Genomic DNA, 17126 nt, shown 5'->3' with positions numbered 1-17126 from the left:
AGGCGTGGCGGAGAGGGGGAACTCTGTCACAAAATAGGGGAGAGTGAATAAACAGCTAACTCGCCTACTTCCTGAATGTCTGCAGTAATGTTTTGTCAGGTACAAAAAACAAAATGACAAACCTAACAGGGCCAGGTTTTGATTGGCAGGGGGGAAAAAAAAAAAACAAAAACCAAAAAAGGGGTTTTCGACCGTGACAATCATCAAATGATGCTGGTGAAAAGGTTTTTCATGTGAAATTCTGAATGAGGACGTGACAGCACCGGCACACTAACGATCCACTTAGCTGATTGATCAGATTTTTCACCACTGGGCTGCTTTCTGCATATGATCAACTGCCAGCATGCCAGCTAGCAATCTGCACAGCAATTACAGCAATTTGTTGCAGGTGTAATTGATCAGCTTGTTTCTCTTCCACACAAGCTCACTTCTTTCTCTAACCTGCCTTAATCATAATAACACAGCGAGAAATCAGAGCAGTAGGATGAGCCTAAAGATTCACGACAAAGTGGATGATATAAAATCTCGTTCCTCATTTTTATATACTTGGCTGGACGAATCATACATATTTCACCTGTCTGAATTTACAGCTTACAGGAGAACTTGTGTACTGATTACATCATTTTAAACACATGAAGCAGTTTTATTTTCCTCACGATATTCATCAGTCAAACCCAGTTTCTAAAACTGGTAAATAACCCCACTTATAATGGTCTCCTCCTGCTGCAGGCAAATGAGCGTTTGTGATTACAAACACCAGCATACTGTAAATAAATGGCTGACTCACCCGATGTCAATCAGTGGAGGTTTACCCCGTCCTCTCTTGTAGCAGAGGAAGAGCTCAGGGCTCTTGAGACTGCCATGATTAAGGTTGGCTGGCTGGCCGCTGTAGGTGCTCTCGATACAAGTGAAGCCTTCAGGCACCGTTTCCCCTGCTGACTTGTTAATGACGGCCAAGTCAGTGATGGGCGCTTTGGGCCCAGTGGATTTAGTCTCCGACAGGTCCTGCTCCAGGGGCGTGGACTTGTCGGTCAGCCCGGCCACCACAAAGTAGTCGGTCACGCGGTGACCCTTGTCCTCAATCATGGCTGGATGTACCTGAGAAGAAAGAACATAAAAAAAATTAACATTTTTGATTTCAACCTCATATACAGCGAAACTTCTTGTAGCCTTCTATTCTATACTGTATTTAAATGTTCTTGCAAAGCACAAATGACAGGGGTGTCAAACAAAATTAGCCTGCAAAAGACTCTAATCCAATCCAACTGGGTGGATCTGGAAAATGTGAAGGAGGGCATAAATTTTGGAGTTTTAACTACTGGTACAGACCTCCATTTATGTAATGAAGCAACAGATAAACAAGTAAATGACAGAAAATTTCCTGTTTTTTCACCATCTACTGTAGAAATGTATGATTTATGATTTTAGGTTCAAAGTAAAAAGGGACATATCCTGTCAGCTTGCAAAAAAATTCTGTTTCACAATTACAGGACAGTCTGTGCAATGAGCTAACAGAGCATTTTCTGCTATTTCAGTTTTATACATACATTTATTACAATTTATCCCAAAGAGGCATGCTAACATATTTATTTATTTTCCTAGAAAAAGTGAGATGTGTTGTTGAAACTGCACTTCGTTATCTTACATTAAAGACATGTCAGAGATCAAATCTGTAGTTAAACTTCTTTTCACTGACAGAAAGGCCAGATTGAAGATCAAAGTGGGCTGCATGTGGCACACAAGGTAAAATGACATCCTTCATGTAGGTCACGTACATCAAAGATCTGCAGGTCTGTAACTATAACTGCAGCAGAAAGTACATCTTAGCCAGAAGAACATTTGACTTTGAGACAGTAGGATGGGTTTCACATGCATTCCCCAGAATCTAAATACTGTGGTCAATGCAATGAAAGGATCCTTTAAGACTGTCGCACCCCACCGGAGCGCACACACACTAGGGAAACACAAGATTTAACGGGAGGACTGAATCTGCTGGCATTCCCAAACACCCTTGTCACTGTACATCACCGCACTGCTCCAAACAAGTCGGGAGAGTTAAAGCTCTGGTGGCTGCAACGAGCCAAGGCAGAGCGGCCGAGGCTGGAGGAATGCTCAGAAATGCCACTGAGAGTGTAAATCAAGCAGACATCCAAGTCTATAAAACAGCTGAAATATGGTCTCAAACTGGGCTGGCACTGGCATAATGCGCCTTTAGGCATCATGTATTGCATGTTTTCGAGGAGAACTTCTAATAGAGGTTTATGTTTTCCCAGTAAACCTTTGAGTCACAATGCCAAGTATAAAGTTCACTGTCAGGGACTTAGTAATCAGTTACAGACCAAGACGCAACACAGTCACACACTGCTGTATGGTAAAAAACGCAGAGAACACACAGGATGGTTCTGCGAATAAAACTAAAAGAGTTTCCTTGAAGCTCAATATCACCACAACTGCCAAGTTTATAACAGGTGGTCCCTCAGTAGATAGTGAGGTAAATATACATCTCAAATCTGCCACTTAAACAGTTAAGAAACAGAGCGAACAAGGAGAAAGTGACTTAGTTACTTTTTATAATTTCTCCCACAACGGTTTTCACAATCAAAACACTTATTGAAGATGCAGCTTGAAGCCATAATGAAGTAGCATGGGATTATGGGATGTCTTCACCACTGCCAGTGATGATCCATGTGAAGTAACTCAGTCATTTATTGCTATTTCATTCTAATAAGCGAGGCACAAGTGACGTTAGTGTGAGTAATTCCTGAAGCTCATATAAGCCAACGACCACCCATAAAACCACCACAGACAACATTATGAGTTAAAATCAATAGTGGGGCAGCCCGCCACTTTTCTCTTTGTTATACTATACATGCTGGCTTGTTAGCTGGTTCGAGTAAACGGGATGACATGCAATCGGCAGGAAACTACAAATAAAACAGAGCGGTACATTAAATATAATTATGGATTTCTCCTGGTCTTTACATTTTTGGAAGCATAATGTAAGTAGGCAAGTGAAGAAATATATAAAACCGGTCATTTTGGGGTGTTTAAAAAGGGAAAAGGCTCCACATTATAGTCTTAAGGCAAGCACGTCTATGCCCTCTTCAAAGAGCTTTTAGGACCAACTCAGGAAGTTCAGTTTTTCCACTGGTGAGTCAGCATCTGCAGCAGGACAGAAAAAAAAGCCACTTTGTACAGCCACAGACAGCCCTGAACTTTATGACAGTCTTAATGCAGTTCTTTGTAGTCTTCTTGTTTCTATTTTTACCGGTCGACATGATAACGCACTGCAATAATTCCACGGTATTATCATGAAGCAACAATGCAGGCATTCTGAAAGTTGGGAGAGGTGAAAATCTAAAAGAATACACGTGAGGCTGCGTTTGTGTGCAGGAGGCTGCAGTTCAAGGTGTGGTAGATTGGCCTACCTGGGAGGAATTATTCAGCTACAGTGAGGCAAACACACCAAACACACTTTCCACACAGTTTCAAATCCTTCCTAGATTCTCAACCACTGACAGCATACATTCTGGGACAACCACGGTATAATCTGTGTCACAGACATTTCAAGTTATGTTTCATTATTGTCATACAGGACATGACTCATTAAAATGAAGAATTCATGCAGTGACACTATCTGGGCTCAAACTTGGCTTGCTGCCTATGAGAATGTGCCAAAATTGATTTGTTTCGAGAAGACTGCCAGCTCTACGGTCCAGGTAACTTTCAACAGTTAAAACTGGACATTTGCCCAGGATACGGCCTCCTTTTCATTACAATGCTGGGAAAACGCTCCAGTAAAAAGAGCCGAGCGCAATGCGTCAACACAGCCATTTAAGCAGCGAAACCAGTAAAGGTTAATGTCGTGTGTACGAGGCAGCGGAATGATTTCTACTTTTTCCGCCAACAGAAAACGCAATAAAAAAGTGCATTAATGAAGACAGGAGGTAAGAGGCAGAAGGGATCCGCGATCTATCGAGATCTACCTGACCGGGTTTACTCGCTTCAGTCAATAACATCTATTTATCTCTGTACTCATGGCTGTGTGTTTATTTGCTCTACGTTTAGTCATGTCCCTGATACTTGTTTATTTTTGTGTCTAGATATCACTACTATTATGTGACAACATCATTGCAGAGACAGAGTTAAGACTTATTGCTCTGAAAAGATTTACTGCACAGTATCCATGGCTACATCTCACTTGTCAAAACCCTGTTTAAAAGCAAAATGCTGTTTTCTCCATATTTGCACAGCAACAAACCACACTGTTAAATGTGCTCTCACCAAAGTGGCCAATAAATGTTCTCTGGTGGTTTAAACATTGACTGGATGGGTTTTCTGTGTTTGTGGGTAAATAAGTGCCTCTTTACAGCCAAAACACTTGACGTGGAAAATGGTCCAGGGAGTCTGTTACAAATGAGCAGCTACCTGTACTATACCTGTTCATAACACCTGCATTTTTTTGTGGACTTCATACTCCGATTCAAATGTTTAGTCCACAAACATGAACTGACCATTAGCTTCTAAGCCAGTAACTGAAATTTGACATTTATTTTAATTTACATTTACAATATGCTAAACCCATAAACTGTATGTAAAAGATGGATATAGCCACAGTTGCACATATTAGTTTATAAAATAGGTCTTAGGACTTTGGAGTCTGATATTGTGGAGCCAGAAAGCAAATGAGTTTCAATTTATCAGCTAACGCTAACTTACTTCCATATAGAACCTAAATAAATAGTGAAAACATTTTGAAAACAATATTAATACTATTAATAACTAGTAACCATCCAGTTAATTTCAATTCAATTTTATTTATATAGGGTCAAATCACAACAAAAGCTGCCTCAAGGCAACTTATATTGTAAAGACCCTACAATAATACAAAGAAAAAAGAGAAACCCCCAACTAGAGCAAGCGCTTTGGCGACAGTGGGAAAGAAAAACTCCCTTTTAACAGGAAGAAACCTCCAGCAGAATTAAGCTCAGGAGGAAGAGCCATCTGCCACGAGCAGTTGGGGGTGAGGGGAGGAAAACAGGACAAAGACTCAAAAAAAGATAGGTTCTTTGGTGGTCTGCTAGAATATTTTGACCAAACTGAAAGAAATATTTGTGTAAATAATTAATTAAAAAAATATTTGTAAAGGCACTCATACCAAAAACGAAGTCAAGATAGTAGTGGTGGTAGTGATAATGGTGGTAGTGATGGTGGTGGAAGTGGTGGAGGGGGCAAAGGCAGTAATTGTGAGGTGCAGGCAGTACAGTGCCAATGTTTCCTACTATCATTAAGCAAAAAGGCGTAAAAATACATAAAAAGGAAAAAAATAAAAGTATAAAAATTATTCACCTAATTTAAGCTCACCCTACTTTCTCCCAAAATTTCTCTCTGTCACCACACGTTATGGTGGCTTTATAGTACCACATTTGTGTCCGTTTCCATGGGTATATGCTACACAAACCACAACAGACCACAGCTTAATGTGGAAGATATTCATGTGCAGGTCAAACGCTGATTGGCTGAAACAATAAAGGAAGTGACTGTGGAGTTTACAAACTGCAGAAGCGTGAAAAAACATCAAAGACAGCATGAAAAGCACAGACATGAAGAACAGTCAGTGTCATTTCAGCTCTTTGTATCTTGTAACTTGGCTCTTTTCCCCGGCTGATTGATAGACCAACAACAGCTCCCTGGTGACAGCAGACAAATATGAAACCTTGAAAAACCATAAAACCATGAAAAAGCCATTATACTTAATTTATGGCGCTGCAAGTGCGTATTTGCCCACGAAGAGAGGGTTTCAACCAATGGCAACGTGCTGCCTCCAAATCCCAACTGCACATTGCTCGAGTGTGTCGGTCGTATGCTGATTGGTTGACAAGTTGACCGGAAAAACTGAGTTCACCGCACGAAAAGTACAGACAGCAGCTCCACGGACACTTTTTGTTGTTTTCAATACTCAGTTTCACTTCAGCTCTTTTTATGTTAGAACTTGGCTCAAATAAGAGTACACGTCAATGCTCCCAGAGGAGTCAAGCTAGGCTAAACACTTAGTTGAGCTGTGGTGGCGTAGGAGCAAGAGGGACACACGCATACACATTTAATTCCCATTAAAGGGACTATACCAGCAAGAGAGCAACAAAGAGTGGGAGTGACCAAAAGAGTGAGCGGTGAAACTGAAATAAAAGCAAAGTTCAAAGCTCCCAGTTTAGACACAGTGTAAGACCTCGTGTACTCATGCTAAAGGGAACTGCAGTTACTTTGAGCAACACCTTTTATGTTATAGTCATTTGAGCCATAAGATAAAAATATTGATTACAGCTGGACAATACGAGGAGGGAGTTGGGTAGGTTTGACTACCTGAATATATCCCTAATGAGATACAGTGAGGCAAATGAAATGTAATATTCATTGACTGCCTTCATTGTTACAGTAGTTCCGGCTGTGGATCAATCAGGTAACAGCAACTACTCAACAGTGCCTCATTTTCTTGTATTTGTAAGAAAGTGACCAGCAGGAAAGGACTTTAGGTTCCTTTTCTTGACTTGTAAGAGTCGGCTTTGCTGGATAGCATGCACAGTTTAACCTCTGCATGCCATCTCCTGTAAAACAGTCATGCTGGCATGAAAAATATCAAGGCTGTGAGTCATACAGCTTCCTAAGATAATTGGCATAGATTACCACTTAGGGATTTTGCTTCCCTGTGAATGTTCACTAAACCAGTGAAGCACATACTTCACAAAAAATGCTAAAATACAACATCGAGGCTGGCGTGCCATTCATAAGACTTGGTATGACATTTTGCTTTCATGCAATTAGCTCCCTTTTTTCAAAGAACAATACATTCAGTACTGAATTAAACAAATGCTGCAGCGAGAGCACTGACAGGGTCTAGAAAGGGAGAGCATGTTTCGACCAAACTGGCTTCTCTTCATTGGCTCCCTGGTAAATCCAACATCCTTAATCAGGAATAATCAGGCCTCATCTTATCTTAAAGAACTCATAGTAACATATCACCCCAGGTTGCACCCCTCTACTCTAGAACCAGCACCCAGTTTGGATCCAGGAGGCAGACACCCTCAATACTTTCGAAGGAAAGGCTTAAAACTTTCCTTTTTGATAAAGCATGAAGTTGGGACTGGATCAGGTGACCCTGAACCCTCCCTTAGTTACGCTCCAATAAGCCTAGGCTGTGTGAGGCTTCCCATGATGCACTTAGTGTTTCTTCTTCACTCGCTATGTGTTTACACACCACTCTGCATTTAATCATTAGTTATCATTAATCTCTGGCTCTCTTCCACTGTGTGTTTTTTGTCCGCCCTTCCCTAAACCTGGTTCTGCTAGAGAGTTCTTCCTTTTAAAAGGAGGTTATCCTTCCTACTGTCACCAAGTGGATGTTCAGGTCATATTTGTATTATTGTAGGCTCTTTACCTTACAATATAAAGCACCTTGAGGCACCTGCTGCCGTGATTTGGCACTATGTAAATAAAACTGAACTGCGGTTATCATATTACCTAGGTTTCGCTGTTGTGCTGCATTAATATTATTTCTAATGGGTTAATGGAAGTTAATTAAAAACTAAATTAGTTTTTAAATGTATAAATAGGATGGCCCCAGAGTGTCTCAATAGATACATTCAGAGACAAGACAGTAATCGTGTTACTAGGAGTAAGGTGAACGGCACTGCAAGATATTATATCGCAGATCTACATTCGGTCAGTCAGCTTTTTCTATAAAGGCCTGCCATCTGTGGAACACACTTCCAACCGATATCAAACCGATTACAGACATTAGATCCTTTACATTGAAGGTTAAAGTGTGGTTAAAGGGAAACCAAAGTTGTAGTCATTTTATCTGATGATTTTAATTTTATTTTAAATTATTGTTTATTAATTGTAATTGTATTTATGATGTAATTTGGTTTTATGAAAATGTATGTTTTATTGTAATATGTATTTATTTAGACTGTAAGCCCAACAAGGGACAATTGTTGAAAATTAGCAGTAGCTATAAACCTATGTGCGGTACATCAGTCTCATGTCTTGCACTTGAACTATGTTAAACTGCACTGTCCCTTTTAAATAAATAAATAAATTCAAATTCAATGCAGGTTAACGTAAATACTTGTTGTCATTTTGGGCTATGATCAATGACATCCACCACAGAGACGCCACCGCATATCATTTCCTGTTTTCAGAAAATGGGTCATTGAAGGAACACATTATTTGCTGTTACCAGGTTGCTATTAGAACTAGGATTAATCTGTGATAGTTTATACTACATTGATTGTGTACAATAGAGAGGGTAGGTTAGCAACTGAATAGCTCATACAGCTACTGGTATCTGTCACTGTGGAGTACAATCAGGTCACATCCACCAACGGCACTGACATTGCTTATCTTCTTTTCTCGCAGGGCCAAACATCCCCTGATGTCATCAGGTGTGCCCACAGTGGCGGGCACACTACTTTAAAGCAAGAAGCACTAGAGTCCCACGTGCATTCACCACACACCCCACAACCATACAAACAGCTTATAATACATGCCGCTGCCATAGCAACCGAGGCCTAACAATACCAGGCTGCACGACCCTGCGACTAGTGTTACTCTGGCTGAGGAAATTGATCTTTCAAGGGTACATTCAGCTTAGCTGCCATGCTCTCTGTAAAGGCAGACTCAGAGACTTCTGAAAAAAGCCTAGTTTTAGTTTTAGACATACATGAAGAAAAATAGCAGCAAAAGACAATTTTATTGCTACTTTTTATCATCTGGCGAGCAAATAAAACTTGGTAGTGGTCACAAACGCCGGTGTTGACAAGAAATTAGCGCTAAAAGCTTTAAAGCATTCGTAAACAGAGGTGTAAGCTGCATCAGGGATTGTCTGCCCTTTTAATGGCAAGCAACATGAGAGAGATGGAAGGGAGAAAAAAATACCAGTTAATCTGAAGAAAATCTTACAGTGCTTATGGTTCAAGGGTCAAACTGGCAGACAAACTGGTCCATTAGATTTCCACTACACTGAAGTCTTGTGTTGTAATTTGAGACCATGCCTCTAAAAGGTAGTGCCCTGCCCCTCCCTTTCCATTTGAAAACCTGTTCCTCTGTTACTCGCAAGGCCTGATGATCGTGTGACACGCTCTTTGTCTGGTTTTCACACAGAGAACCATGACAAAGACAAAAAACCTCCACCCAAAAATGATCGATTTATAGTAGAACAATACTCTGACTGAGAGTTAAAGAGCTAGATGTGCTGATTATCCCATCATATCCACCCAATATTAAAAAAAAAAAAAAAAGGAGGATGGAAATTATTTTGATGAAAAGACAATTTGCTCCTTTTCAGCATTCATAACCACCATTTTTTTTTTTTAAATCAATAACCCCTGAAAAAGCCAAATCAACAACATGACCGTACTCCTGGAGCACAGCTTCCTGTCTTAGTTGGATTTGCAGTGACAACAACTGCATTGTCATCCCTCAGTAGTGCTTGTTTGTAATATAATCAGAACTTTCAAGCAACCGTGATCAATAGAGAGGGGACAGGGAGGGCACCTATACAGATATTATGGGACCAGACAAGGTGCAGTGAATACCTTTTAAGCCATTCATTAAAATACTGGATTTTCCTGCACTGCAAAGGAGTGTGTGGGGGACACTGGTCTTAACTCACTTGCAAACGTGCCAAAGGGACATCAACAACCCCTGAGGGCAGAGGGAAACTCAAGTTGGTTAGAGAAATGCAGAGAAAGGGACAGAAAAAAAACAGAGATTTCTCTATTTAGGTGGAACCCCTTACTCTATCCCCTCATGGTCTGCCCCACGATGATCTCATCCCTTTTACACAAAAGAGCTTGGAGGCTCGTTCCCCAGGGGGGGGGAACCAAAGAGCCTGTCTGCGATTACGCGCATGCACAAGATTGTGTGTGTTTGTGCGCGATGCTGGACAACAGCGAGTGCTGTGTCTGTCTCGGTTACTTCAGCAGGAACCCTGCCATGCACATCCACTCACAGCTTGCCTGAAACAGCTGCTGAGCCACGCTGTGTCACACTCTGCAGCACCAGAGCCTGCTTCAAGTGGCACTCTGTAGTTCTGGGCTTTGGATGATCTGAAGAGCAAAGTGGCCCTCTCTGCCACCTGTCATCACAGTGTGCTGTCAGTGGCTGAGGCCAGACTGAGTACAAGGTGCCAGTGAGGTGATGAAGCCACCACTTTACAAGGAGACAACCACAGGAGGGGGGGGAAAAAAAAGTGGAATGCTGCTTTTAGGGCAGATAAAGGAAAGCCGGTAGAGCTGATGTATGATTGCATTCATACAGCGTGAGCTGGAGTATGCACGCACATACATAGTTGGCTGTTAAAGTGCGGTCTAGAAATACCTCACTCTGCTCATTAATCTCAACAGCACGCTGTGATGAGCCTAAAGGCCAGACTTAACAGAAGTGATCCACATCAGCCTTCAAGTAATTACGACAGTAAGGAAAGTCTTTCAGAAATGTTCCGACAAAGGTATCTTCATGTGCACTTGCAAGAAATGCCTCTTACCATTCAATATTTGCTGTTCAACGTGTGTGTGACAGAGGTGGAGTCTGTGTGATAGCTCGGCATTATCAAATCCATATGCTAACAACACCTCCCTCTCTCTCTAGTGCCTGAATAAAGCTGAAGACCTGCTGTGAACTCTTGTTTCTGGGCCGTGTTTGTTTAACCCTGGCAGCTGCTTTTTTACACATAAATGTCTACATAAAGTTCAATTTCATTTAAGCATAGACGCCAGTTGTTAACAAGCTTCTCAGAATAGGCATCTGGTTGGCAAATCACACTGATGACAGACAGAACGGATGACGCTGCTTCAGGCTATTTGAATTTGAGCTTTTGGGCATCAGCTGTAATTTAAGTTACTATAAAAACCCCCCACCAAATTTCACAATTTGAAAGGTTTAAGCAAGGTGTGTCTCCCACTTGTAACAGATACATATACACATATATATATATATATATATATATATTTTTTTTTTTTTTTTTTTTTTTAAATGAACTGAATCCCTGCTGTTTCAGCACTATGACAAACACCCATATTGTCTGTTCCATCCTAGTATGTTAACTCTAAATCTTGAACTCTAAACAGTCCAACACTTTCAGAGATAGCATCAGAGCTAACGCTAAAGGCAGTCAGGAGTGACGTGGAATGAATTCTAATGAGCGGAGCAGAAAATTTTCCACTTTTCTTCCTGGATCACCGTGGGTCTCTAATTACACCGTGTGAAGCAGGTGGGGTTGTTTTTTTCTCTTTTAAGAAAGCGAGGCACTTTACTGAAACCTGTCAAAAGCAGCATTTAGACCACACATTCCCTCAAAAATATGACTTTTTACAGTTAAAATCCGCTTGGGTAGATGCAAGGAGCGAAGGCAGGCTTAGCAGAAACGTCACAAGACTGCCTCCCTCCTGAAGCGTGACAAGCCGGTGGACACAGAGCATTCTTTCCACTGTAAGGAGACGGGAGAGAGAAGGCAAACTCACTGCTCTTACTAACTAGCTGGGCCTACACCGACTCAGAGGCAGAGCTACTGAAAGAAAACAACTGAAATGCTGGCACACCACAGCAGAGTACAAGGGTCAGAGGAGGGAAGTAGGTTACCTGAGAGGGAAGAGGAGCGGATTACATGTGCCTTCCTGCTGCTCTTTGGCTACAAACAACTATGTTGAGTTTGGTTTATCTTAAGAGGTGCAAACAGGCGGCTTAACAAAACGCACAGTGCTTCTTCAGGTACACATGGGCTCCAACGAAACAAGAAACCATGATCTGTCCGCTAATTGTGTAGAAACACCATGAGAAAAGAAAAAAAAAAAGTGTGACTGTAAATGAAATGGTAAGCCTGCAAAAGCATCCTTGATTCAGATATTACAGCATTGCTGACACTGACCTCTGAGCTCTTCATGGAGGAAAACTTTCTTTACACAAGCACAAATATTACACAGTGAATGGTTTATACAAACACTGAAACTTGACTTTGAAAGATTTTAAATAGTTGAAAGGCTGAACACATGTGCTTAACGCTGAATACTGAAAGAAAACAGAAAAAAAATGCCATTAAAGACACGTACAAGAGTTTCTCTGCAACCTCCGAATGAGCTGAAGATACAGACAACTAAAGCTCGACTGATATTAGGTATTTGGCGATATATCAGTATCAGTATTTGTAATGGCCGATACATGAAAATTTAAAGAGTACAGAAGATATGAGAGAAACACCCTTTAATCAGGTTATGAGTGTTGATGTTACGTAGTTTGTCCACCAGGGACTCACCAACACAACAACTAGCTAATCCAATCTGAGTTGGACAGATAGTTAACTGATAATCCGTGAGTTGTTTCGACAGTAAAACAAGACAGTTCATAATCAGCACTGTCACATTATCTTAGTAAGGACTCAATAATGACACGCAACAACTGTTAATGAAATCTGTTTATGTTCTGTGCGTCTGGCAGAAAATGAAATATCGGCCGATGTATCCGATTTTTAAATTTTTAAGCATTGGCATTGTTCTTAAAAATTCTGTATTGATCAGGATCTAGAGACACCTGGTGAAAGAGGCAGAGAAGCAGGGCTGAGAAAGACAGCAGACACAGGTGAGACAGAGTAATCCATGTCTCGGAAAATTTCAGTTTCAGCCAGCCAAAACCCACAAAACCGTACACGCCAACGGCAAACAGCGAAAGAAGCTAGATGGTCGGGCTCGCAAGAACAATGTTAGCTGAACCAAAGGATGATCCGGGTTTATTCTTTCTTGCCTCTTTATTTGCATGGATCGTTTCGTCTCACAGAAGGGGTGGGAAAGAAAACATTGATACAGCACGGTATCGCAATATTTTGCATTGCAATATTGTATCAATACAGGGACACCAAAAATAGGCATTTTATTGATACTTGAAAATAAATATATAAATAATAATCATACGAAAAAACTCTAGTAAGAAAACAGCTCATCTCTTGCACCGCCCTCGTGAGATAATGTTAGCCATGTGCACTTACAATAAGCTGGCTAAACCGAAAACTGGACACACTTAACATAGTATATAACTGCCAGCTTGATCCCATTTGATTGCAGACTGATTCTGTCTTATGACAACATTTAGGGTAGGTTTTAGTGATAGTGTTGGTGTGCTTGACAATCTCGTTTTGCAACAAAAAAGAACAACTGAAGTGAGATAACTTTATCTGCTTAGATAAAACAGATTGGAAAAACAACAACAACTTGGAGGACATAACTTACAGTTGAAAAAAAAGAAAAGGTGATAAATTGTATTATATGTTTTTAGCTTATCACAAAATGTTAAAAATCAAACTATCATCAGATCATGAGTGAAATATTGTGATAATGTATTGTGGTCACTAGGTAACAGGAAATATTAGTGTATTCTGCCTACTTGTGTTTCATATTTCTGTACTGATATAACAGGAATACTAAAAAGAAAATGTTAGCTAACTGAGCCAACAAATAATGAATTTATTTAAAAAAAACTAGGGTTGTAATTCATTAGTCTTTTCTCAAAAACTGACACTGTCATGCTGGGTAGTATAGTTTGATGGAAGGAGTTAAAGCTAGCAGGGGTGGTTAACACTGTCAAAACATAATGTGACTCAAACAAGTTGAACTTTACTTTACAGAACGAGTCATTCATTGACATCAAAGTGTCAGTTGATGTGGGACTCCTGGAAAATTATTAATAGCAAAAAATGAGCATGATGCTAGTTGTAGTGTTGAAGTACAAGCACTCAAGGTGTCAGAACTAAAGGTTTATGCAAAATGGAGATCGGCTTGTGTCCTACGATCTGACAGAGATTTAGGCGTCATCAGTAATGAAAGAATGAAAGACGTGGAAGAACTTCCAGTAGACAAACTCTTCAAACTCTGAGAAAACTGACAGTGAAAGTGTGAGTGACAAGTCAACCTGAAAGTGTCAACTCAAGTGGAGGCTGAAGGGGGGAAAAAAAGGTAGCTCCCTCGTGCTATTTGCCGGGTGAGATAAAATGAACACAACTGAATGAAAGAATGAAGCAGATCACACCGGTACGATCTAACGTATGCCAACGTATCACTCTCACTCTCCCACTTAATAAATACTGCCTGTTGCTGCTGCTCCTTTGAGCCAATCCACCTCCTTCCCCCCAGTCACCTGACACAGCCTTTGAAAGGCCACAAAGTCCAAGTTCAATGTACACAAAGCCACAGCGCAGCCATGACCCACTTTATACCTGCAGCACTGTAGAGGTTATAGTAGGAGGAAACGTTTGCTCCACTCCTCTTTCCCAGCGCCTGTCAGGGCAAGCCAAGGTCAAGGAAGAGATTTTTCTGCTTTGTTTCCACGTGGCAACGGCTCAGTGGATTCTGCCAGAGCAATTTCCATGTTTTTCACACTCCGCGCGCCTTGATTATCCTGTCATTACACAGCATTCCTGCAGCCAGCTCAGTTGCTAAAACACCTAATTGAAATTATGAATACTTTGAGCACAATAGAAGAGGAAGTGCCAAGCTTAGCTCTGCTGGAACTTGTGCCATCAGAGCAGAAATATCACATGCCAGTCATGATTCACCACAGCTGTGATGGGAGCACGGAGCAGAGGGAGCACTCTTCTAAGCTCAGGGGTTAGACTGCTGCTGACTGGCAAGCAGTCAAGTGCTGAGGCATAGATATGTGAGCACCTTGGCGCTGCATTCAATGGCTTTAGTGCCACATCATACACGGCTAGGAAATGGATGAAAAGCAAACTCACAAAGAAGTCAGGCCAGTTGATCCTCTACACGAACAGGGCGCTGACTGCATGACAAAAAGGTCCTGCTAAAATGGAGCTTTAAACCCCAACACACATTTGATCCCACGCAGGAAGTTGGGTATGTTGCTGGGAGCAGACACCTGCAAGGGTAGACAGACTCCAGGAGAGCTGAGTCTGATTATCTGGCGACAGGGAGGGCCCGGGGAGGAGAGGCGAGCAGGAGCAGCAAGAGGAGGCGGCGGAGGAGAGGGGTGCTATGTTCCCAACTGTTGCATCCCAACCTTAAGTAGGTCAACTTTGATGCAGGAAATACACCTCGTTGTGGGTATAACAAAAGAAATTTCCTCCCATGATCACCCCGAGCGCTCATACGTGGCTCTCTCTCTCTCTTTCCGTGGTTGGATAACACGCTGAAAGTGCAGCAGCGCAACACCAGGAAAATGCATTTACAGCGGCTGAGCGCACTCACGCACAGCGAAAGTTCGCACTTCATCCACTCCCTCTCATCACCACAATACGCTGCGATCCCTAACGGTTATCTCCACGGAACAAAACACGAGTACTTACCAGCTGTTTACACCGCAGCAAGAGACAATGTTGACATGAAGGCAACTTGCTTGTTTTACCTCCTCGAAGTACCCCGCAGACTTATTTGTGCAAAACAAAAACAAAAAAACTGGTCAAACCAGGACGGCAAGTTCAAAAGAAAAAGAAGAGTGAAAACGGCACTCGGAAATACTCCTTTGTACTTTGCTAGTTACTTCTTCGCCACACTTTCATCTGAAGTTGTCGGCGGAGGCAGGCGCCATGTTTGTGTCTGTGCTGATAGTTGAGTTGGAGAGCTTTCCTCTGAACCTCTCTCTCTCTCTCTCTCTTTCAGACTGGAACCGCCCAGAGAAAAGGAAATGCAACAAACCACCCCTGCAACCCCTGCGACAGCGCGAGCAAGCGCGCTCGCGAACAAGGAGCCGCTTCTGGTGAATCCTTTCAAAGTAAAAGACACTTTAATGGCAAACCCGTGACAGCGTAAAAGTTATAATGGATGAATCAGTGAATTAAAAAAAACTGTATGAAGATTCAATTTTATGCAGCCTAAATCTGGTATATGTATTGCATATGTAACATTTTTATTTTTTTAACTTTCAACTTTTTGATGCAACTCACGCTGCATGTGTGTATTTTACATAAATTAATATTCTGTAAATTGGGGGGGAACATAAGGTGGAGGGCAAAGACTCCAACCGGCCCCCTGGAAGACTTTGGAAAATGTGATAGATTTTGAACTGCTAGCTGATTGTCGTGGGTTTTGCAGCTTTTCTTATCGATAAAGACTCCACCTTATTTGCCATTGATATCATATTAACGTAGTTATGTAATAGATCAACAATTGAATAACAGAAAAGCTCCTGTTTTTCTACTAGCTACTACAGAAATTTCAGTTTTTTATTATGATGGGTCCACATTAAAAACAATCTGTTAAATATGTGAATTAACAAAAACATTGTTTTTATAAATACAGGACTGTCTGTATTTATCATGTAAAGAAACTGAGATGTACTGTTACTGGACTTCTTTTATTACATTATGACATCTCAGGGATAAAATGTTTAGGTAAATGTCTTTACACTGACTGAAACGGCAATTTAAGATCAAAGTAGGCCCACAATATAAAGTGAGTCTGAAATCCCAGCTACAGTTCAACCAGCTTCATTTCTATAAAATTCCAGATGCAGCCAAAATATATTGTCATGCAACACATGTCATGTGAATTAATATATACAAATGGGAGGAACTAGGTGTTTGTATGGTTTCACCTCACTTGTCCCTTCAGTGCAAAACAAGTCATTGAGTAATGACCCACCTATATCGTTTTAAAGAAATTTTAAATCCCAGATTATAGTTTGTCTCTAAATGGTTTTCATTTCATTAAATTAAACAAATCCATCTGGGGGAAAAGGAAAAGTCTCATTCCTCTAGAAATTTCGATCCAGTTACCAAAGTCTTAACCTTCACACTGCAAACAGCACACCTGGATGAGGGGACTGAATGCCCATATTTCTATATAGACTTCCCCACTTTATAGAAGGGGAGAAAATACTTAGTGGGAAATGAAGGCAAATTATTTTCATTCAGGATTTCATGTGTTTTACACAGCACCACTCAAGTCAAATGTTTGTGCCCAAACACTGAACTTTTTATTGTGAAGGAGTAACACCTCTGACTTCCCTTTTCTTGGTTTTACCAGTGCTTTGCTTCACATTTAATTTGGGGCCATGTTTGACTCCCCCTATCTTAAATTGCTGCAAGTCACACCTATTTAAAAAAAAAAAAAAAAAAAGACAAAACAAAA

At 41.1% G+C, this 17126-nt stretch overlaps 1 protein-coding gene and 1 long non-coding RNA gene across 2 annotated transcripts in view; one reads left to right on the top strand and one right to left on the bottom strand.

The window, feature by feature from the left end:
- Positions 1-15662, bottom strand: part of LOC116317854 (DENN/MADD domain containing 4C) — a 38501-nt gene extending 22839 nt beyond the window's left edge. The window contains exons 1-2 of the mRNA XM_039609457.1: positions 15344-15662; positions 788-1098 (exon numbers count right to left, since the gene is read on the bottom strand). Of these exons, the coding sequence (XP_039465391.1) occupies positions 788-1086 (299 nt within the window). The 5' untranslated portion in view covers positions 1087-1098; positions 15344-15662. The remainder of the gene's footprint in view (positions 1-787; positions 1099-15343) is intronic.
- LOC120438891 lies at positions 14619-17114 on the top strand. Its single transcript, XR_005612234.1, has 2 exons — positions 14619-15062; positions 15657-17114. It is a non-coding gene; the product is annotated as an uncharacterized LOC120438891 (long non-coding RNA).
- The last annotated feature ends 12 nt before the right edge of the window (positions 17115-17126 follow it).

This window comes from Oreochromis aureus, linkage group 3 (assembly GCF_013358895.1).
Source record: "Oreochromis aureus strain Israel breed Guangdong linkage group 3, ZZ_aureus, whole genome shotgun sequence".
Lineage (NCBI taxonomy): Eukaryota > Metazoa > Chordata > Actinopteri > Cichliformes > Cichlidae > Oreochromis > Oreochromis aureus.
This window is presented reverse-complemented; position numbering and strand designations above follow the sequence as displayed.